At 41.8% G+C, this 24765-nt stretch overlaps 1 protein-coding gene across 1 annotated transcript; it reads left to right on the top strand.

Annotated features, from left to right (window-relative positions):
- Nucleotides 1-1120: 1120 nt before the first annotated feature.
- Nucleotides 1121-2833, top strand: LOC124657088 (probable carboxylesterase 12). The gene is made up of 2 exons (XM_047195703.1): nucleotides 1121-1138; nucleotides 1613-2833. The coding sequence occupies exons 1-2, from the start codon at nucleotides 1121-1123 to the stop codon at nucleotides 2708-2710; spliced, it is 1116 nt and encodes a 371-aa protein (XP_047051659.1). The 3' UTR covers nucleotides 2711-2833.
- Nucleotides 2834-24765: the final 21932 nt, after the last annotated feature.

Below are 24765 nucleotides of genomic sequence, written 5' to 3'. Positions count from 1 at the left end.
TGATAGGTTGCACGGCAGCGCCTGATTTTCCCGTAGTGTCTCTCCATCTATATATTTTCCGAGTTCGGAGCACCAACTTGACCTAGGATGAGAGAGCGTTGTCTTCTATTTGCACTGGAGCAATCATGATCATATCCACACCAACAAACCTCCACCGCATAGCCCAAGGGGGGACTCAACGATAGGCCGTCAGCCTAGCAGAGCTTGAGGATCCAAAGGAGGGGTGGCTTGCGACGACGCCTCCAAAAACGTGCATGGCGCGAGAACGCGTCATCGGCGGAGACCAAGGTCCTACAAAGTTTCCACCCAGACCTGAAACCACCGTACAACATCCATCTCAACGGATAGCATGAGGACTAGTTTTTCTACATGACAAGTCCCGGGTGGTCCAGATTTGTTGATGGAGGATCCGGAAATTTCGTTTGGTAGGCAAATTTTTGTCTTCTGCCAGTTTCCCTCCACCCAACTTAACATCTCTTTATACCTAATGACCCCCTTCCGCTGCAGGCAGCTGCCATCTAGTCACTGTTACGCTTACTCCCACCGGTGCGGCCCTCCACCCTTGGTGTCGCACCCTGTTCTTCTGGTGACACCATCTCACCAAAATAAAACTTATAATTTAGTTTTTATTGTGAACAATATAATTTAACATTTTTATATAGGTTACATACTTCTATATATTTGGTTCAAACTTAAGATGCCCGTGCCTGCATGTATTTTCTACAAGCATGACTAAGATGTTCACTTGGAGTATGTTGGTAATGAAAATAATTTAAGTTTGAAAAAAAAAATCAGTTCTTCACCTCAGTTAAAAAACTATGCTATATGTGAAAGCCGAGCACCTTTGCTCATACCACAGGCCTCCGCCCTCCATGGCATTGTTCATGTGCGGATGAACCGTATCAGTGCATAAACAATGTCTTGGACCCGGTTTTTCCTTTTTTTTTTACTTTTTAACGGTAATATTTTCTTACAATATTTCCAATTTGTTTGATAATTCCCGACAGTAAATCCTAAGCTTTGGCAAAAAACATTGACACTAATTTTTCAGTGAGAATCTTTAACTTTGGTAAAATAATTCCCAACAATAAATCCTCAACTTTGTCAAGAAAAAAGGCACATGCGTGTTAGTACAAAAGTATGTTCGACATAATTTATCAGTACAAATCTTCAGCTTTGGCAGTTGTTTACCTAGTTAGCTGTTCAAAAGTAATTTTCGGAAAGATGTTACTTATTTAATAGTGATTATTCTTCGCCGGTAGTTTTGTATCATTAATTTCTTGAGAGTGTTTTTCCAACGGTAATCGGCGCACGAAAGGTAATTCTCTAACGTTAGTTCTTTCGCACCTCTATTTTAGCAGTAAATATTTTAATATCTTTCGGTTCTTTCATCCAAAAATATAGTAATGCATATTCTAAACATTTTTTTAGGAACACCACATTTACGTACGTAATAGTGCTTCCACTTGTAGGAATTTATGGCTTTCAATTTTTTACACGATATAGCACATAACCCTAATTTCTTACACCACACGGGTATGTGCCTAGCTCCCACGTAAGCGCTTACGCAAGAATAAGATCTGTAGTTTTTTAAGTGAACTGAGAGTTGCAGTACGACAGTGAACCCGCCGGCGTGTTGTTCCTGGTCTCGCTGCTCAGCTCCCGACTTCGCTCTTCCAGCTCAAGTGCCGCGTCGAGGAGCCAAAGGCCCCTGCTCGCAGTCCCTGCCGCCATGAACCCCGGATCCGAGATCGAGTACGAGATACCCTACGTGGTGCGCGTGCACAAGAGCGGCCGCGTCGAGCGCCTGCAAGGCACCGAGACCGTGCCGCCCTGCCCCTCCGGGGATCCAGCAAGCGGCATCGCATCCAAGGACGTCCTCCTCGACCGCGCGGCAAGCATCTCCGCCCGCGTCTACCTCCCAGCCGCCGCCGCGGCGGAGCCCAGCAAGAAGCTCCCCGTGGTCGTGTTCTTCCATGGCGGCGCGTTCATGATCCACACCGCCGCCTCCCCTATCTACCACAAGTACTGCACCTCCCTCGCCGCCGCTGCTCCGGCCATCGTCGTCTCCGTCGACTACCGCCTCGCCCCGGAGTACCCCGTCCCCGCCGCCTACGAGGACGCCTTTGCCGCCCTCAAGGCGGTCGTCTCCTCGTGCCGCCCGGACGGCGCGGAGCAATGGCTCGCGGCGCACGGCGACGCGTCCCGCGTAGTCCTGGCCGGCGACAGCGCCGGCGCCAACATGGCGCACCAGACCGCGGTAAGGCTGCGGAAGGAACGCGTCGAGGGGTACGGCGACGAGGTGAGCGGCGTCGCGCTCCTGCACTCCTACTTCTGGGGGAAGGAGCCGGTGGGCGGGGAGCCCACTGACGCCGTCGTCCGCGGCGGCATCGACCGCGTCTGGGACGTCGCCTGCGGCGGCGAGCTCGGCCTCGACCACCCGTACATCAACCCGATGGCGTCGGCGCCGCCGGAGGAGCGGAGGCGGCTCGGGTGCCGCCGCGTCCTGGTCGCCACGGCGGAGCTGTGCTGGTTCGTGGAGAGGTCGCGCGCGTACGCGGAGGGGCTCAAGGCGGCGTGCGGGTGGGAGGGGGAGCTGGAGTTCCACGAGACCAAGGGCGACGGGCACGTCTACTTCTTGCTCAAGCCCGACTGCGACAATGCCGCCAGGGAGCTCACCATCGTCGCCGATTTCGTCAGGCGCTGCTGAAGCTGAATTTGGGTCGTCTGTATGATTCAATAGTAAAGGAGCACGCAATTTGTTTGTGATTTATTCACCGCGTCAGCTGCAAATTCGCCACAAAGGTTGAAACATGAATTGATATTTCGTTGACTTTCGTTCGCTCATATGCATTTTAGATATATATATGTACGTACTTTTGTAGAATTCGATTTGTTGTTGTCTATTTTGACGACGGCGCACCTAGCATGCTAGCAAATATAACTAGTGGTTGGGGCGCCCCTTGGGGCGCCTCCTCACAGTACAGTGGCAGCCCAATCTCATCCTAATCGCCGTTTATCTCTTCTTAATTTTTCTCTAGCTTTCGGTGCTCCTTTACCTCACCCAACCTCGTTCATTTTGCTGAGCATCCACTACACACTACAATAAAATCGTCATGTCGAGACGTCTTCCAGTTGACGCTTTTAATTTCGTCTCTATGTTTAGAACCAACATGATCTAAAGACGTTGTTTTGAGACGTTCTATGTAGCGTCCCATTTCCACGCAAATCCCCGGTTCAATTTATATGTAAAAGAAAATAAAAGAAATCCCACGAAACCAAGGCCCGCAAAGCCCACACCCCAGGTCTCTTTCTACCAAACCTTCCAACAGAGGCGTGCAAAACCTAGCGCCGCCGCCAGTAGAGTCCACCGCTGTGTTGCTCTCCGGCGAACTATCCCGCTGCCCTCTCGAAGACCAACCCCCTTCCGCGCTCATCTTCTCCCTCCCCGGGTTCCTCTCCCCCAGGCAGGGCAAGGAATTCGTCTCGCAAGACAAATGGCCGTATGAGATACCGACTACAACAATGTTTGTCTTCTCCATCTCCCATCAAGTGATAAGCTGGTAGCAACCTTTGCTGGCTTCCACATCATCTATCGTATCAGATTTACAGGTTTAATTTTTCGTGTATGCTGCGAATTTGTGTTTTGGTTCCTTCTCCCCTGTCCTTAGATGTGTTGCTTTCATTCTGTAACTGAGTATGTGGAAAAGTGTTTTTCTGTTGTCCTGTATATGTGGAAACTATTTTTAGTTTTTGCAGAAGGATGGAAACTGAATTAGCACTTATGTTGAAATCATGGAGTATATGTCACAAATTTCGTCGGCATGCACAAAGTTCATACTGTTTTGATCATGTTCTCATTTGCAATATCCATTTTCTGAGTTATTTACTGAAATATGAATGTTTTTCTTCAGTTCTGCTACAATCTGGATTCAAGGTAATTGATGGGGATAATCTTATTGACTGATGCAGGACTGAATGCTGTCGATGACTGAATGGGTCCTAGCAATTTGTCTTATTCGATATCCAGATTAGTAATAAGGATCAAAGGTACGATCAGAGTACTTATCAGTCATAAAAAATGCAGCTGCCAAGCATCTATTCCTGTAAAAAAAATAGTACTGAGTTCATGGCTATATATGCTAACTGTGTGGTTGCCAGGAAACTGGCTCTGATCATGTTGTATACAATAATGTCTCTATATTCTGTTTCTGCCTATCGTGTTGCTATAGGTTTTGAATGGGACCACAAACTACTTGCATGATGTTTGTACATTTAAGTGCAGATGCTTACATAATTCAAGTGCAAAGTTCAGAAGAACTATCGTTTTGGACAATGAATTGCTCTAAAATAGACATAATTGGCCACCAATTTTGGTATTTGTAAAACATGCCTTTACTTATCATAATGGGTATTATATTATATATTTGCAGTTGTTGGCATCCTATTTTCATAGTATCTATGGAACAAAAGATGGCTTCACATTTTACATCTGAGAAGAGGCCTTCTTGCTCTTAGAAATCTTAGTAGTGTCACGCGTGATGAAAAGAAGAGGAAAGAAGGATCATTTGTCATGTATGGGGACAGTAAATTAACCTGCCTACTGTAGGTATGTGTACGCATACTTGTATTTCTATATGAACCCACCTTATATCTTAATTAAGATAGAAAACTGAAATGTGGCACTGTAGCATATTCATGGCTCAGGGCTATTTGTTCTCTTGCAGGTCAGTGTTTCACACATCTTCTATTGGTCCATGCTGATTCTACAGCTTGCATTAGTCATGCTGATTCTGTTGCAGAAGATACTTATTACTAAAATCAAATTTCTTTTCTGTTTCTCCTTCTACAGCTTGCATTAGTCATGCTGATTCTGTTGCAGAAGATACAATTAGTACACTCTAGTATGCCAAGTGTGCAGATGAAACAATCAATACACTGAAAGATTAGTATCTCATTGTTTTGAATTTATTTCTAATTTTTTTATGTAGGTGCCATTGTTCAACACTGAAATTTCATTACGTTAAGTTTGTTTGTTGAATTTTTCCGAGTGTTGGATTAACTAACATATTTTCTAAATGGAACTTGCAGCTTCTTGGAGGAAACTAAATGATATCTACAAATGCAGCAGTCGTGGGGACATAATGGATCTCACATGTTGAAATTTCTTAGATAGTTTGTACTATTTAGAGATAGAATGTCTGAAAAGAAAATGTATGTAAACTCGAATGTCTTTTCCAAGTGTGGTTCCACCTTATGTATGCTTAAGCTTTCGTCAACTTTGTCTTTCCAAGTGATTTTATTTCAGTGTCTTCTCAATCTAATTTCGTATATGAAAATGCTTCATCGGTGGAATCTGTAGTATACAGTATGTGATGAACAATGATCGTGTTCATCAGGCAAAAAATGTTTATATCGAAAAACAAAAGAAATTTGAGCGTTACGAGGTCACTAGACTGAAGCAATTAAAATAAATCTCTATTTATTTGAGACGTAATAGAGCGTTCATAGGGATTGTCGAGACGTTATTATAATCCATACATCAAAGCGTCTCTACGATCGTAGAGATGCAATATGAGCGTCTCATATTTTCCTAGACACGCATGGCACAACGTCCCTATATGCTTTGAGACGGTGCATAAAGAGACGCTCCAAAGACGCTTTACGAAAACGGCTCTACGATGCCGTAGAGATGAAATAAGGCGTCTCTAACCATTTAAATGGGCGTCTCTATATGCCTAGTTTCTTGTAGTGACATCCTCTTCTCTTCCTGCCACAACACATAGATGTTTGAGAACAAGCCGGTCAGACATGATGTGACATACAATTTCATCAAGCACATGACTTATACGTGCTAAGCTTGCAATCATATCACATTATCTCACATCAAACCAGAATTAACATCTATATAGATTTGAGACGTCTCTTTTAAACAACAATCTAACATAAACAAATTCTTCTATCTTGTGCTGCTAACTAAAACATTTGTCTTCTGAAAGACATCTTTAATTGACACATGGGCTATTTTTGGTATCGACTGAGCTGCAGGAAGCCAGAACTTTATATGACTCCTTATAATCCAATCTGAACTTTCCTCAATCACGTTAGGCTTCCTCTCCACCCCATCGGAGCTATGCAAACTATATATAACGTCTAATTATTGAGAACTTGGATAATACGACATCCTCTCAATGCATGGGCAAGAATAATCGATTCATGAGATGCTAAATAAATTAAACTTGGTAGGGGGCGGCCACCTCCATGATCACATGAAAATAAATAAATGTACAGAAACAAAACTATACAACAACATGAATTACCGTGCACGTAAAATGAATCCTCCAAAACATATGAATCTCCTTTCTAAATGATACATTTGTTCCAAAGCATTTCAAAATGATCCAAACAACTAAAAACATGCTATCCATAGTAAGCTGGTGTTTGTTACATCACTTCAAAAATATTTGTAACTAATCAATAACTGAAAAATAAAAACATGCTAAACTTTTCAGTCTTGAATCTTGGATCATCTCTTCTTTTGTTAGGTAGAGGGGAGTGGATCAAAAGGGAATACTTGCAGAAGGTATGGATAATAAAACGTCAGCAATGCCTTTGCTCAGTGCCTCACTATATAGTATATGTGCAGGACCCTAATTTGGCTTTCATTCAAATTTTCTGAAGAGCATGTGCACAAATTAAGTACAGTTGAGTCGCTGGCAGCATGAATTTTGGAGAAGGTGGCCATTTAGATTGCATAACTCACCATGTGAGAACAATCATCCAGCAAACACATATGATTGGATTGGCACCAGAAGGGCACAACATCAATGAGATTCTTCCGAATCTGAACCTAGTACTTCATATACAGATCATTTAGCTACAACACTGCATCACAACAAGATGCGACCACAAGTGTCGAAGATTCATTAACTCTGCCAGTCTCAAAACAAAATTATATTAACTGTCCCTCTCGGCACGAATAGAAAATATAATTAACTTCACAAGCCGCTATTATTTTAACCAAGAAGTACACGAGGTAGAAAACGAAAAATATTATGTTACGTGAAGTAACCTCGTGATGGAAAACTGGAGCAGGAAGGAACTAAAATATACATAAGTAGAAGGCTCTACAATCAGCAAGCGAAACAATTATGAGTACAACCAGACAGGGCAAACTCACATGTTTCCCGATTCATTTCCAGTAATCAAAAATATTGACCATGACAATGTTTCTGCTAGGTCTCATCATTATTAATCATTTTAACGGATTTCTCTGCACAAAACAAGTGGCATAAGGTCTTGCACCAGTGGTAATGGAACAAAAGGTATCCAGCACAAGAATTATCTACAGTAGTCAAGAAACATTGCTTCTAAGATACAACATCTGAGAAAGCATACATTAATGGCAGGGATCAAAGAAGACATAAGAAATGAGGAAGAACTACCCTACTGACATGCAACACCAAATCCAGTATACACTTCCAGATACCAGAAAAATTTTGATGGTAGATTTGCAATTGCGCAGATCACCAGAACTTGTCTAGTGAGATTTAATATACAACAATATTTGATGATATGCCACACAAAATACATAAATAAGTGTCCAGCCCTTTCAACAATAAGTTTAAATGGCTATATACCAAGTCTCAATTAATAATCTTGAATATAGTGGAAGAAATATGCTAAAATAAAATTGCCACATGAGCATAAAATGGTTCTCTGGTTTTGCTAGCTAAATTGGTTTAGTAAAATGATGTTGCAAATTGAAAATAAAATTTAAATTTAGTTTAGCAGTAGCTACCAGTAGGTTTAGTTGATAAAATTTGGTGATATAGAAATAACTAAATGAAAATAAATTTCAATTTAGTTTAGCTGTAGCAGTAACTTACGCTGATCCTACAATGATAAATTATGCTGATCTAGAAATGACCAAAGCGCTTATTCTTTTCAGGTCCACGCACATAATACTAACAAAAATAGCATGAAGAATATCAAGCCCATATCAATGAAATCTGGAAAAATACGAAGTTCACCGTTACAGAAGTTTCAGCCACTGTGGATAAGAGAAATATAGCAAGTTCACCCGCAGCAATTCCTTCAATCTCTCATGAGTAGTATATAATATCCATTAATAGTTAATATTTCACCCTCTAATATATTTGTGGGTGACCTACAGATGTATAGAAGACATTTTTTTAATGTATGTGAACTTCAGGTCACCTGCAAAAGAATGACAGGTTAGATATTTTTAGCAGTATAAAAGTTTCAGCGTTGCAGGTTTAGCCAAAGATCATATATTTACTTTGCAGGAAGCAAATAGAGCAAGCTGTCCACTACTTCACCAAATTATCATGAACGTAACACACAAAAAATTTATAGCTTAACTACATTTCCAAGCTGTGGGAATCAAACATTGGATCGAAGCAGTTCACTAAAAACACCAGAGAAAAAAAGGCCTCGTCAAAATATAAATGAGATCCACTGGTTCAGCTGAAGTAAAGGACCCTGGAATAAACAATTTCTTGAATCAAGCCGGCATTGTAAATTACCTAGCATGCAAATTAAAACTCTAATTATAAATCATCTCAGCAAAGATATATATCTCTTTGATCTGAGCATCTTGATCCAGGATACTGACGAGATTAAGGGTAAAAGGCCAATTTGAAGTGAGGATGGAGGCGGGTGCGGTTACCTGGGTGTAGAAGGAAAGAAGGTGTTGCCGTCCCCTGCTCTCCTCTTTGTGGCGCTCGCAGCAGTATCGACCAGGGCATGGGCGACCTCGGGGAAGAGGAGCACGACGGACCCCTTCTCTCGCCTCCTACCGGCCGAGCAGAGTCGCCACCCCAAGGGACGAGGAGCAGGACGACCTGAGATCTGAGGGAGGTGGCATCGGGACGGGGATGAGCTCAGGGCTGCCAGCGGCAACTCGGCGACCGGATGACGTCCTGTCGAGCTGAGCGAGGAGGAAAGGGGCGAGAAGTCTCTCCCTCGCCGCGTCTTCGTCTCTGTGCCGACGATGTGGGATTTCAGCCGCCATGGTACGTGCCGAGCGTGGGAGGAGAAAAGTTTGACCCTGGGAGTGAAGGGCCTACACGCAGTGTCCACGAAAATGAAAATGCAACCGACGGGTTTGCAGCCAACGAGACAAAGGACGATGTCAGAATAAGCTTTTGCGGTGGCAGCGCTTGTGGGCCTGACGGGAAGTACAACGACCGAGAAAGAGATATACTCTGACGATGACAGTAGGGCCATTGATTAGAACAGGCCCATGCGCAGTGTATATCGGGTAGCGCGTGCGTGGTGTTGGTGCACCCACCTCCCTGCCACACCGCAAAATACAGAGAACAACTGATATTTTGACCGTACACACATCGCACCACAACCGGAGGGGATGGTAGTGATGTGAGGATCACATGTGTTCACGGAGTGTTAATGCTTTGCTCCGGTACTCTATTAAAAGGAGTACCTTAATATCCAGTAGATTCCCTTGAGGCCCGGCTGCCACCGGCTGGTAGGATAAAACATGTTGTGCAAGTTTCTCATTGCGAGCATGTACGACTATAATTGGAACACATGCCTATTGATTGCTTTGTACTTAGACACCGTTTTATTATTATCTGCAAATGCCCTGCTTGATTGTTACATGAGTTTCTCTCATCCATGCAACGCCCGTTATCCGTCCCCGTGCCTACAATATTTTAATCCTGCTGTTTACTATAATCACTACTGCTGTTTCTCGTTACTCTGCTGTTGTTATTTCACTACTGCTACTACTATAAAGCTCGTTACTACTCGATAAACTCTTGCGAGCAAGTCTCGTTTCCAGTGCAGCTGAATTGACAACTCCGCTCGTTAAGGCTTTCAAGTATTCTTTGTCTCCCCTTGTGTCGAATCAATAAATTGGGTTTTACTACCCGCGAAGACTGCTGCGATCCCCTATACTTGTGGGTTATCAAGACCGTTTTCTGGCGCCGTTGCCGGGGAGCATAGCTTTATTTGGAAGTTCACTTGGATTGATATTGTTCGCTGCAAATTCTCCATCATGGGTAAAACTCGCGATCCTAAAGTCGCCATATTACCATCCACTACAAGAAAAGGTACAACTCCGAGTACCTCTGCTGCTCTTGATTCACCATCTCGTGATTGATAAACTTGTTTCACCACCACATGCTTCACTTGCTCGGTACTTCGCTGAATCTGAAAATTCTTATAATATTGATGATGCTTCGATGTGCTTGATGATAGTGGTTCATTGGGATCTTTTCTAGATGCTACAATTGCTAGGTCTAGACAAATTGAAAATGCTGAAACTCCTAATGCTACTACACTCGTTAATTCACCTGAACTTGATTATTCTAGTGATGATCCCGATGAAGATTATGTGGAGCTTAATGATGATTTTATTAATAGATGCAATGCTACTGCTGATGCAAGTAAAATTAAAAAGTTTCTCACACAATATACTTGTTAGACATAAGTTATCTCCCGATCCTAAATTTGCCACATCTCCTATATGCATTAAGGATAAAGATTATGATTTTTCTCTTGATCTATCTCATATAGCTATTGTAGAGAAAGCACCCTTTTGTGGTACTGAAAAAGAAAGTGTCTGTAGAACACATGATTGAACTTTCTTCTATGAGTAGCTTGTTTTCTGATGATGTCAAGATGCGTACTTATTTTGTCGCTAAAATTTTTCCTTTCTCATTAAAGGATGATGCTAAAACTTGGTATAATAATTTGCCTCATGGTTCTATTAAAAGTCCAACTGATTTGCGTGATGTTTTCTTTCGAAAATACTTTCCTGCTAGTGCTCAACATGTTGCTTTACAGAAAATTTATAGATTTGACCAGGGAGATGAAGAGAAATTGCCTGAGGCTTGGGCAAGATTTTGTTCTCTTATCGAGCTCGACCTGGACATGATTTAGAAAAGAACGATCTACTTGATATATTTTATAGTGGACTAACCATTGAGTCTAGGGCATATTTGGATAGTTGTGCTTGGTTGTGTTTTCGGAAAAGAACTCCGGACGAAGTCGAAGAATTATTGGCTAAAATAGGCCGGAATCATGATGATTGGACTACGCCTGAACCAATTCCAACGCCAATATTGAAGAAGAGGGGTTTAATTAAATTGAATGATGAAGATATGAGGGAAGCCAAGAAGTCTCTCAAGGAGAAATGTATTAAATCTGAAGATGTGAAGAATCTACCTCCCATAGAAGATATATGTGAGATAATTCCCCCTTCATCCATGATTGAGGTAAACTCCCTTCAGCGCTTTACTAGGGAAGATATTCCGTATTCAAAACCTCCTGCCAATGCTTAGATGAGTTTGATAATTATATTGTTAAGCAAGAAAATTTTAATATGAGAGTAGAGAATCATCTAATGGAAAATTCTCAAGCTATTAGCAATTTGCATGATATTGTGGAGAGAACCTCCAATGATGTTAAGATGCTTGTTAAACATTTTCAAATGGTTCAAACTCAAATTGATCAGCTTACTAAAGTGCAAAATGACTTATTAAAAAATAATTCTAAAGAGAAACATGCTTATGAAGTAACAACTAGAGGTGGTGTCTCTACCCAGGATCCTCTATACCCTGAAGGGCATCCCAAAAGAATTGAACAAGATTCTCAACGCATTGAACCTAGTGCTCCTTCTAAGAAAAAGAAGAAGAAACATAAAAATGTTGTAGAATCCTCTGAACCTGTTAATGATCCTAATAGTATTTCTATTTCCGATGCTAAAACTGAAAGTGGTAATGAACATGATAAAGATAATGATAAGACTGATGTTTCTGATAAAGAAGGAGTTGAAGATGAACCTGAAAAGCAAGATAAAAATAAAAAGTATACTAAAGAAGATTTTATTGCTAAGAAACATGGTAATGAAAGGGAACCTTGGGTGCAAAAGCAAATGCCTTTTCCTCGCTAAGAAACTAAAATCAAAGGAAGAAGAACACTATAATAAATTTTGTGATTGGATGAAACCTTTATTCTTGCAAATCCCTTTGATCGATGCTATTAAATTGCCTCCTTATTCAAAGTATATGAAAGATATTGTTACTAACAAAAGGAAAATCCCCAATGAGGAAATTTCCACTATGCTTGCTAATTACTCTTTCAATGGCAAAGTTCCAAAGAAGTTGGGCGACCCGGTATACCTACTATTCCTTGTTCTATTAAGAATAATTATGTTAAAACTGCTCTATGTGACTTCGGAGCCGGTGTTAGTGTTATGCCTTTTTCTCTTTATAAGAGGCTTTACTTAGATAAGTTGATACCTACTGATATATCTTTACAAATGGCTGATAAATCTACTGCTATTCCTGTTGGTATATGTGAGGATGTTCCTGTTCAAGTTACTAATAACTGCTTGATATTAACTGATTTTGTTGTGTTGGAAATGCCTGAAGATGATAATATGTCTATTATTCTTGGGAGACCTTTTCTTAACATCGCAGCGGCTGTTATTGATTGCAATAAAGGAAAGGTTACTTTCAATGTTGATGATAGGGAGCACACTGATACGTCTCCAACGTATCGATAATTTCTTGTGTTCCATGCTACATTATTGATGTTATCTACATGTTTTATGCACACTTTATGTCATATTCGTGCATTTTCTCGGAACTAACCTATTAACAAGATGCCGAAGTGCCGATTCTTGTTTTCGCTGTTTTTGGTTTCAGAAATCCTAGTAAAGAAATATTCTCGGAATTGGACGAAATAAAAGCCCGGAGGCCTATTTTCTCACGAAGCTTCCGAAGTCCGAAGGAGAGACGAAGAGGGGCCACGGGGTGGCCAAACCCTAGGGCGGCGCGGCCCCACCCTCGGCCGCGCCGGCCCGTGGTTTGGGCCCCCCGTGCCGCCTCTTGACTTGCCCTTCCGCCTACAAATAGCCTCCGTGACGAAACCCCGGCACCGAGAGCCACGATACGGAAAACATTACCGAGACGCCGTCGCCGCCGATCCCATCTCGGGGGATCCTGGAGATCGCCTCCGGCACCCTGCCGGAGAGGGGAATCATCTCCCGGAGGACTCTACACCGCCATGGTCGCCTCCGGAGTGATGAGTGAGTAGTCTACCCTTGGACTATGGGTCCATAGCAGTAGCTAGATGGTTGTCTTCTCCCCATTGTGCTATCATTGTCGGATCTTGTGAGCTGCCTATCATGATCAAGATCATCTATATGTAATTCTATATGTTGCGTTTGTTGGGATCCGATGAATAGAGAATACTTGTTATGTTGATTATCAAAGTTATGCTTATGTGTTGTTTATGATCTTGCATGCTCTCCGTTATTAGTAGATGCTCTGGCCAAGTAGATGCTTTTAACTCCAAGAGGGAGTACTTATGCTCGATAGTGGGTTCATGCCCGCATTGACACCGGGACGATGGACGAAAAGTTCTAAGGTTGTGTTGTGCTTGTTGCCACTAGGGATAAAACATTGATGCTATGTCTAAGGATGTAGTTGTTGATTACATTACGCACCATACTTAATGCAATTGTCCGTTGTTTTGCAACTTAATATCTGGAGGGGTTCGGATGATAACCTCGAAGGTGGACTTTTTAGGCATAGATGCGATTGGATGGCGGTCTATGTACTTTGTCGTAATGCCCAATTAAATCTCACTATACTCATCATGATATGTATGTGCATTGTCATGCTCTCTTTATTTGTCAATTGCCCAACTGTAATTTGTTCACCCAACATGCTGTTCGTCTTATGGGAGAGACACCTCTAGTGAACTGTGGACCCCGGTCCAATTCTCTTTACTGAAATACAATCTACTCGCAATACTTGTTTTTACTCGTTTTCTCTGCAAACAATCATCTTCCACACAATACGGTTAATCCTTTGTTACAGCAAGCCGGTGAGATTGACAACCTCACCGTTTCGTTGGGGCAAAGTAGTTTGGTTGTGTTGTGCGGGTTCCACGTTGGCGCCGGAATCTCCGGTGTTGCGCCGCACTACATCTCGCCGCCATCAACCTTCAACGTGCTTCTTGGCTCCTCCCGGTTCGATAAACCTTGGTTTCTTTCTCGAGGGAAAACTTGCTGCTGTGCTCATCATACCTTCCTCTTGGGGTTGCCCAACGAACGTGTGAAATACACGCCATCAAGCATATTTTCTCGGCGCCGTTGCCGGGGAGATCAAGACACGCTGCAAGGGGAGTCTCCACTTCTCAATCTCTTTACTTTGTTTTTGTCTTGCTTTATTTTATTTACTACTTTGTTTGCTGCACTAAATCAAAATACAAAAAAATTAGTTGCTAGTTTTACTTTATTTGCTATCTAGTTTGCTATATCGAAAACACAAAAAAAATTAGTTTACTTGCATTTACTTTACTTATTTCATCATGTTTCCTTTTAATTTTACCACAAAGAATATACCGGTAGGACGTGGGTCTATAGTCGGGAGAAATAATATAGAAGAATTCTTCAACCATGTTAGTACCATTGAAAATTTTGAAGATAGACACTTGATAGATCTTGCGCCTACTTATGAAATTGCTGCTGCACATTTAGTTCGCTTGTTGGAAACTAAATTTGTTAATCTTAATCCTATAATCCAACACATGTTTTTCACGCTTGGTGATATGGAAGAAGGGGAAAAGAAAGATTTTGTATTAGAAACCCTTCTTAGAGAATTTGGTGGTCTAGCAAGAGAAGCTAGAAAGGTGTTTGCTAAATTTAATATGCTTGGTTCTCCTACTAATTTTGTTAGTCTCCTTGAAAAGATGGATATGGATAGAATAAGATACACTAATAATATTGATGATGGAGGGAGATCAAAGCACCAATACCATGTAAGCTCCTAGCTATGAATGATGCACTAGAAAATAACTATGCTTGGCTTGTTCCTGAAAATTTGTTTGATGAGAGTAGCACGCCTAAGACTAATGAAAAGGGAGATGCTAAAACTTATGTATCTAATATAATATGCCTAGTTGAGAAAACTCCACACCTCGCTGAGAATGCACCACCCTTCGATAATACTTGATACACACTTTCGCGCCTAGCTGAAAGGCGTTAAAGAAAAGCGCTTATGGGAGACAACCCATGTTTTTACCTACAGTACTTTGTTTTTATTTTGTGTCTTGGAAGTTGTTTACTACTGTAGCAACCTCTCCTTATCTTAGTTTTGAGTTTTGTTGTGCCAAGTTAAGCCGTTGATAGAAAAGTAAGTACTAGATTTGGATTACTGCGCAGTTCCAGATTTCTTTGCTGTCACGAATCTGAGCCCACTGCCCTGCAGGAAGCTCAGAAAATTATGCCAATTTACGTGCATGATCCTCAGATATGTACGCAACTTTCATTCAATTTGAGCATTTTCATTTGAGCAAGTCTGGTGCCATTTTAAAATTCGTCAATACGAACTGTTCTGTTTTGACAGATTCTGCCTTTTATTTCGCATTGCCTCTTTCGCTATGTTGGATGAATTTCTTTGATCCACTAATGTCCAGTAGCATTATGCAATGTCCAGAAGTGTTAAGAATGAGTGTGTCACCTCTGAATATGTCAATTTATATTGTGCACTAACCCTCTAATGAGTTGTTTCGAGTTTGGTGTGGAGGAAGTTTTCAAGGATCAAGAGAGGAGTATGATGCAACATGATCAAGGAGAGTGAAAGCTCTAAGCTTGGGGATGCACCCGGTGGTTCACCCCTGCATATATCAAGAAGACTCAAGCGTCTAAGCTTGGGGATGCCCAAAGCATCCCCTTCTTCATCAACAAATTATCAGGTTCCTCCCCTGAAACTACATTTTTATTCGGCCACATCTTATGTGCTTTTTCTTGGAGCGTCGTTTTGTTTTTGTTTTTGTTTTGTTTGAATAAAATGGATCCTAGCATTCACTTTATGGGAGAGATACACACTCCGCTGTAGCTTATGGACAAATATGTCCTTGGTTTCTACTCATAGTATTCATGGCGAAGTTTCTCCTTCGTTAAATTGTTATATGGTTGGAATTGGAAAATGATACATGTAGTAATTGCTATAAATGTTTTGGGTAATGTGATACTTGGCAATTGTTGTGCTCATGTTTAAGCTCTTGCATCATATGCTTTGCACCCATTAATGAAGAAATACATAGAGCATGCTAAAATTTGGTTTGCATATTTGGTTTCTCTAAGGTCTAGATAATTTCTAGTATTGAGTTTGAACAACAAGGAAGACGGTATAGAGTATTATAATGCTTTCAATATGTCTTTTATGTGAGTTTTGCTGTACCGTTCATCCTTGTGTTTGCCTCAAATAACCTTGCTAGCCTAAACCTTGTATCGAGAGGGAATACTTCTCATGCATCCAAAATACTTGAGCCAACCACTATGCCATTTGTGTCCACCATACCTACCTACTACATGGTATTTTCCAGCCATTCCAAAGTAAATTGCTTGAGTGCTACCTTTAAAATTCCATCATTCACCTTTGCAATATATAGCTCATGGGACAAATAGCTTAAAAACTATTGTGGTATTGAATATGTAATTATGCACTTTATCTCTTATTAAGTTGCTTGTTGTGCGATAACCATGTTTATCGGGGAACGCCATCAACTCATTGTTGAATTTCATGTGAGTTGCTATGCATGTTCGTCTTGTCCGAAGTAAGGGCGATCTACACCGAGTTGAATGGTTTGAGCATGCATATTGTGAGAGAAGAACATTGGGCCGCTAACTAAAGCCATGTTCCATGGTGGAAGTTTCAGTTTTGGACAAACATCCTCAAATCTCTAATGAGAAAAGAATTAATTGTTGTTGAATGCTTAAAGCATTAAAAGAGGAGTCCATTATCTGTTGTCTATGTTGTCCCGGTATGGATGTCTAAGTTGAGAATAATCAAAAGCGAGAAATCCAAATGCGAGCTTTCTCCTTAGACCTTTGTACGAGCGGCATAGAGGTACCCCTTTGTGATACTTGGTTAAAGCATATGTATTGCGGTGATAATCCAGGTAGTCCAAGCTAATTAGGACAAGGTGCGGGCACTATTAGTACACTATGCATGAGGCTTGCAACTTATAAGATATAATTTACATGATGCATATGCTTTATTACTACCGTTGACAAAATTGTTTCATGTTTTCGAAATCAAAGCTCTAGCACAAATATAGCAATCGATGCTTTTCCTCTATGAGGACCATTCTTTTTACTTTTATGTTGAGTCAGTTCACCTATTTCTCTCCACCTCAAGAAGCAAACACTTGTGTGAACTGTGCATTGATTCTTACATACTTGCTTATTGCACTTATTATATTACTCTATATTGACAATATCCATGAGATATACATGTTACAAGTTGAAAGCAACCGCTGAAACTTAATCTTCTTTTGTATTGCTTCAATACCTTTACTTTGAATTATTGCTTTATGAGTTAACTCTTATGCAAGACTTATTGATGCTTGTCTTGAAATGCTATTCATGAAAAGTCTTTGCTTTATGATTCACTTGTTTACTCATGTCATACACATTGTTTTGATCGCCGCATTCTCTACATATGCTTTACAAATAGTATGATCAAGTTTATGATGGCATGTCACTCCAGAAATTATCTTTGTTATCGTTTTACCTGCTCGGGACGAGCAGAACTAAGCTTGGGGATGCTGATACGTCTCCAACGTATCGATAATTTCTTGTGTTCCATGCTACATTATTGATGTTATCTACATGTTTTATGCACACTTTATGTCATATTCGTGCATTTTCTGGAACTAACCTATTAACAAGATGCCGAAGTGCCGGTTGTCTGTTTTCTGCTGTTTTTGGTTTCGAAATCCTAGTAAAGAAATATTCTCGGAATTGGACGAAATAAAAGCCCAGAGGCCTATTTTCTCACGAAGCTTCCGGAAGTCCGAAGGAGAGACGAAGAGGGGCCACGGGGTGGCCAAACCCTAGGGCGGCGCGGCCCCACCCCCGGCCGCGCCGGCCCGTGGTTTGGGCCCCCGTGCCGCCTCTTGACTTGCCCTTCCGCCTACAAATAGCCTCCGTGACGAAACCCCCGCACCGAGAGCCACGATACGGAAAACATTACCGAGACGCCGTCGCCGCCGATCCCATCTCGGGGGATCTCGGAGATCGCCTCCGGCACCCGGCCGGAGAGGGGAATCATCTCCCGGAGGACTCTACACCGCCATGGTCGCCTCCGGAGTGATGAGTGAGTAGTCTACCCTTGGACTATGGGTCCATAGCAGTAGCTAGATGGTTGTCTTCTCCCCATTGTGCTATCATTGTCGGATCTTGTGAGCTGCCTATCATGATCAAGATCATCTATATGTAATTCTATATGTTGCGTTTGTTGGGATCCGATGAATAGAGAATACTTGTTATGTTGATTATCAAAGTTATGCTTATGTGTTGTTTATGATCTTGCATGCTCTCCGTTATTAGTAGATGCTCGGCCAAGTAGATGCTTTTAACTCCAAGAGGGAGTACTTATGCTCGATAGTGGGTTCATGCTCGCATTGACACCGGGACGAGTGACGAGAAAGTTCTAAGGTTGTGTTGTGCTGTTGCCACTAGGGATAAAACATTGATGCTATGTCTAAGGATGTAGTTGTTGATTACATTACGCACCATACTTAATGCAATTGTCTCGTTGTTTTGCAACTTAATACCGGAGGGGGTTCGGATGATAACTCTGAAGGTGGACTTTTTAGGCATAGATGCGGTTGGATGGCGGTCTATGTACTTTGTCGTAATGCCCAATTAAATCTCACTATACTCATCATGATATGTATGTGCATTGTCATGCTCTCTTTATTTGTCAATTGCCCAACCGTAATTTGTTCACCCAACATGCTCGTTCGTCTTATGGGAGAGACACCTCTAGTGAACTGTGGACCCCGGTCCAATTCTCTTTACTCGAAATACAATCTACTGCAATACTTGTTTTTACTGTTTTCTCTCGCAAACAATCATCTTCCACACAATACGGTTAATCCTTTGTTACAGCAAGCCGGTGAGATTGACAACCTCACTGTTTCGTTGGGGCAAAGTAGTTTGGTTGTGTTGTGCGGGTTCCACGTTGGCGCCGGAATCTCCGGTGTTGCGCCGCACTACATCTCGCCGCCATCAACCTTCAACGTGCTTCTTGGCTCCTCCTGGTTCGATAAACCTTGGTTTCTTTCTGAGGGAAAACTTGCTGCTGTGCTCATCATACCTTCCTCTTGGGGTTGCCCAACGAACGTGTGAAATACACGCCATCACACACCATCTATTTCCCCAAGAGGATTGAGAAAGCATGTGGAGTTAATACTATTTCTAATGTGAGAACTATCAAAGTGGGAACTATTGATTGTCCAATATATGAGCCTAAAGAAGAATATCAAACTCTTATGATTGGATCCATATCAATACAATTCAAGGTAACATGATTGATTTGAGGTTTATTTCTTCTTATGCTATGTAAAATTTATTTGGTGGCAAGACTTGATCAACCTTGTTAACAAATACTTTTTATATGCATAGAGGAGGTAAACAACATCTCTTTCTTCCTCCACTTGTTCTACTTGATGTAGCACTTCTATTTTGCAAAGTTCCTTAGTTAATTAGAGATTTCAAAAAATTTCCTGGCCAGTAATAATAAACTTAATACCCAGAAATGTGCATTTGTCAAAGTTTTCAAAAATTCACAAAAATTATACCGTTGGTCCTATTTTTCGAAAATGCACCTAGGAGCACCTGGAGATGACCAGTGGGGCACCCCGGGGTGGCACCCTACGAGTCGGCGCGGCCGAGCAAGGGGCGCGCCACCCTGGTGTGTGGGTCCCCCTTTGCCCCACTTCAAGCATCTCTTTCTCCCACACTCTTCTCTCTCCCGAAAAAATCGACACCGACTTCCTCTCACTCGCGTTTTTGCTCAAGAACTCCAGATTTCTCGATCTCTTTGCTCAGCCTAGATTTCTGTTTGAAATTTGGCACATTTGCTCTTCGGTATGTGACTCCTTCGATTATCCAAGTAGAATTTTGTTTGGTGGAGTATATCTTGAATATTTTGCTGCTGTAGGTAACATGTTTAGTGAGCTTGCATGCTTGTTCTAAGTGGTAGAAACTAGTTTTGATGCATGATTAGTACTCTAGCAAGTTCCTATGGTAGTTTCTCTCGATTATATGTCACCAAATCAAATTTTATAGTGTTTGTTGAAAAATTTCAGAAAAGGGGGATGGACAACTTTAACTTTGGAGAAGTGTTCCAAGGGGAGACAACAAGCACGGGGAGGCCCTCTAGGTCATCCACCCGATTCAGGCCATCCTATAATGAGGACCTCATCGCACCAAGCTTCGCACCCGAAGAGGACAATGGAGTCCCTAATGCTGCATCCTTCCCATGTTATGACTTTTTGAGAAATGCAGGGTTGTTGGATGATTTCTTGACCCTCGTCGGTAAGGCAGGTTTAAACACCTACGTGGGAGATGAGAGTGAGCAATACTATACGCTCACTAAAATCTTTGTGGAGAGCTTCAAATTCAACAATAAGCACTTTCGCCCGACCGTAGAATTTAAGATCTATGGTAAGCCTATTATGAAGTTAGAGAATTTTTGTGCTGCATTGGGTATTGTCCCTGTAGGTACAACAAGGAAGATCGAGGACAACCCCAAGGAATTACTGGAGCTCTATCGAGGGATCACCAATGATGATTGTCGCACCATTCAGCGTGGAAAGATAAGAAACATTCAACTCCTCGCCATTAAGTATTTTGCTTATTACATTTGTACTAGCATTCTTGGTAGGGAGAACACTAGTAACATATCTAGCTATCACCTTGGTTTCTTAATTGCTGCACTCACTGGGGACACGCCTTATCATCTTGGTGCTCTTGTTGCTCGCCGCTTGTCTAACAAGGGGCCCATATTTGGAGGAATTATTGCTTCGCGCGTTTTAGCATATTTAGAGCTTTCTCTTGACCCTAATGATGTAAAAATAACTCCTATGAGGCTCGATATTGCTGCTATGAAGAGTCATCAATTTGTTACAACCGACTCTAGTTTAGATAAGATTGTCTATAGAATATTGTTTGCTGACGGGGAAGAGAGGGAAATCCTTTTGCCGCGGCCGGATTTGTTCGGTATTGACAGGAAACCATGGTCGCGCACTAAGGAGGAGGTGGATGAGCAATTGAAGATACAAGGCTTCCACCGAGCAGCATGACTCCGAGGACGCCGAGCCCTCCTACGACTACACCGTCACGTATCCGGGTGCTTCTTCTAGCACATACCCGGAATATGATCCATCTTCGTACTACGGAGGTGCTTCTTCATGGGCACCATGGGGTTGAACTCCACTTAGGCCAAAAGCCTAAGCTTGGGGGAGGTATACCGGCATCACTCATTCTTTGCATATTATGGTTGCTGGATACTTGTATATACTTGTTTAGTTTCTTTGAGTGGTTTTCTAATGAGAGGAAGATGATATTTGGGGAAGTGCTGCCTGAAAACAGATTTTGGACTGTTACTAAAAAAATTCGTGCGCACAGCCAGGACGTTATTTTGAGCTGCCAATTTTTGTGCATGTTCCCCAGGTTGTTATCTAACTTTCATTAGTTGAACACTTTTCGAGCTGAGCAGCTTAAGAATTTCTTTAAAATCGATTACTGTACTGCTGTCAAGTTTTGGCAGATTTCTGCCATCTTGCTTTTCTGTGTTTCTTTTAGTTTTCATTTCCTTGTTCTTGTTTTGTTTCTTTCCTAAAACACAAAAAGACCAAAATTATTTCTGTTGTTTCTCTTCACCACTTGTTTACTTTAGTTTCTTGCCTTTATCTTGCTTTATTTGCTATTGCTAGTTTGCTATAAGAAAACCCAAAAAGATTTTGCTTTGTTTGCTTGTTTCCTTTTGTTCTTGTTTCCAAATTCGAAAACACCAAAAATATTTGCTGTTCTTCTTTGGTTTTGTAAAGTTCTTTATGAGTTCAATGGTCTTCGGTGGCTGGAGCGTGGTTTTCATTTCATATTATCCAAGCTACACAAGTGAAAAGACAATAATGACGATATACGACGATCTGATTGTGGTGAGAGGCTGGTATGAACTCTATTTGTTTTCATTTTTGTACATATACTCATCCATGTGAGCATGCTTGGTTGGTTCATGTGAGGTATATGTCATTTAAGAAAGTCTAGTAGTTCATGATCTCTCATGTTTAGCTCCAATTTATTAATATGAGTAGCATGTCATGGATGTTTGCTTGCATTGTTTTATTCATAAATAGGTATGATATTGTGGTATCCCCCTCTGAATAATTCGTTTGAATTGACTTGGCACATGCTCACGCATGCATATGACTGAACAAGAGTCAATTAAGCCTCAATGATTTACATTGCTTCAGAGTTCTTGTATCACTTTTATGCCTCAGTTAATTTATTTTGCCGCAAGCATGATTATGACAGATTCTTGCTCTCTTGATTGTCGCTTCCCAGTCTATTGCTAGCCTTCACTTGTACTGAGCGGGAACGCTGCTCGTGCTTCCAAACACATGAAAACCAAGTTATTCAGAGTGTCCACCATAAATACCTATGCATGGCATTTCAAACCATTCCAAGTAAATTCTCATGCACTACCTTTAAACTTTCAAAATGCTTCTCAATTTGTGTTAATGTTTCATAGCTCATGAGGAAGTATGTGGTGTTTAACTTTCAACCTTGTCATTTACTCTTGACGGACTTTCATATGTACTAGTGGCACATCCGCTTATCCAATAATTTTGCAAAAAGAGCTGGCAATGGGGTTCCCGGCCCCGATTAATCAAACTTTACTAATAATTCTCTTCACATGTTTTGCTCTGATTCATCAGTAAGCAACTTAATTTTGCAAATAGATACTCCTCCATGGTATGTGATTGATGGAAGGCACCCGAGGATTCGGTTAGCCATGGCTTGTGTAAGCAAAGGTTGGGGGAGTGTCACCCATAATAAAACTAAAATACGTGTGTAAACAAAAGAGAAGAGGGATGATCTACCTTGCTGGTAGAGATAACGTCCTTCATGGGAGCCGCTCTAGAAAGTCCGGTTGGCGAGGTAGTTGGTGTACCCATTACCATTCGTTGACAACAACAAACACCTCTCAAAACAATTTTACTCCTGTTTTAAAAATGAAAAGCTCTAGCGCATGTTAATCCCCTGCTTCCTCTGCGAAGGGTCAATCTTTTACTTTTATGTTGTGTCTCCATCCTTTCTTTGAGCACTTTCTTGAGAGCACAATTGTCATTCTTAGTGTAATATGCTTGTCTCAAAATATGATTGATTGTGGTATAACTTTGATGCTTTTATCTTTGACAATCACTATTTCTAGTCTTTCTATGAACTTCAGAGGTGCCTGAGCATTTATGTTTTGCTGATCAAATATAGGCAAGCGAGATACCACTCTATCATACTCTTTTATGAACATTGCAATCCTGCTTATATACATGATTCATGATGCTTATTATTAATTGTTGGTACCTTTCCATGATTGACATAGCTATTAGATGGTCTTATTTACATGTATTTTATTATGAACTGCCTAAGTGTTAGCAATAGCATGAGAATATTTACATCATATGAACAAATGTGTTCGTGAAAGTTCTTTTATCGCTCAGTTGTTAACTGAATTGCTTGAGGACAAGCAATAAGCTAAGCTTGGGGGAGTTGATACGTCCAAAACGTATCTACTTTTCCGAACACTTTTGCTATTGTTTTGCCTCTAATTTGTGTATTTTGGATGCAACTAACACGGACTAACGCTGTTTTCAGCAGAAGCTGCATTCGGTGTCTCGTTTTGTGCGAAATCCAACTTTCGGGAAAATCCTCGGAATTTATACGAAAGGTCCTATTTTTCCGAGAAGACTCACGGAGCCGAAGGGCAAGTCGGTGGAGGCCCGAGGGCCCCACACCCTAGGGCGGCGCGGCCCAGGAGGGGGGCACGCGGCCCTAGCGTGTGGCCCCCTCGGTCGGCCCCCGACGCCCTCCTTCGGACTACTTATCGCCTTCGACCTAAAATCGCAGGAAAGAAGTCGAAGTCGCCAGAAACCCTCCAGAACGCCGCCACATCGCGAAACTCCGTCTCGGGAGCCAGAAGTCTCCGTTCTGGCACTCCGCCGGGACGGGGAATTGGAGGAGATCATCGCCACCATCACCACCGACGCATCTTTATCAACCAGCCATGTTTCCCCCATCCATGTGTGAGTAATTCCCCCGCTGTAGGCTGAAGGGGGTGGTAGGGATTGAATGAGATTGGTCATGTAATAGTGTAAGATTGTTAGGGCATAGTGCCTAGTGTCCGTAATTGGTACTTTGATGATATTGTTGCAACTTGTTATGCTTAATGCTTGTCACTAGGGCCCGAGTGCCATGATCTCAGATCTGAACATGTTATTGTTTCATCATGATATTCATTGTTTTATGATCTTACCTGCAAGTTGTATACACATGTCGCTGTCCGGAACCAATGGCCCCGAAGTGACGAAATTGGGACAACCGGAGGGATGGTAGTGATGTGAGGATCACATGTGTTCACGGAGTGTTAATGCTTTGCTCCGGTACTCTATTAAAAGGAGTACCTTAATATCCGAGTAGATTCCCTTGAGGCCCGGCTGCCACCGGCTGGTAGGACAAAAGATGTTGTGCAAGTTTCTCATTGCGAGCACGTACGACTATAATTGGAACACATGCCTATTGATTGCTTTGTACTTAGACACCGTTTTATTATTATCTGCAAATGCCACGCTTGATTGTTACATGAGTTTCTCTCATCCATGCAACGCCCGTCATCAGTCCCCGTGCCT

This window comes from Lolium rigidum, chromosome 5, assembly GCF_022539505.1.
Source record: "Lolium rigidum isolate FL_2022 chromosome 5, APGP_CSIRO_Lrig_0.1, whole genome shotgun sequence".
Classification (NCBI taxonomy): domain Eukaryota; kingdom Viridiplantae; phylum Streptophyta; class Magnoliopsida; order Poales; family Poaceae; genus Lolium; species Lolium rigidum.
This window is presented reverse-complemented; position numbering and strand designations above follow the sequence as displayed.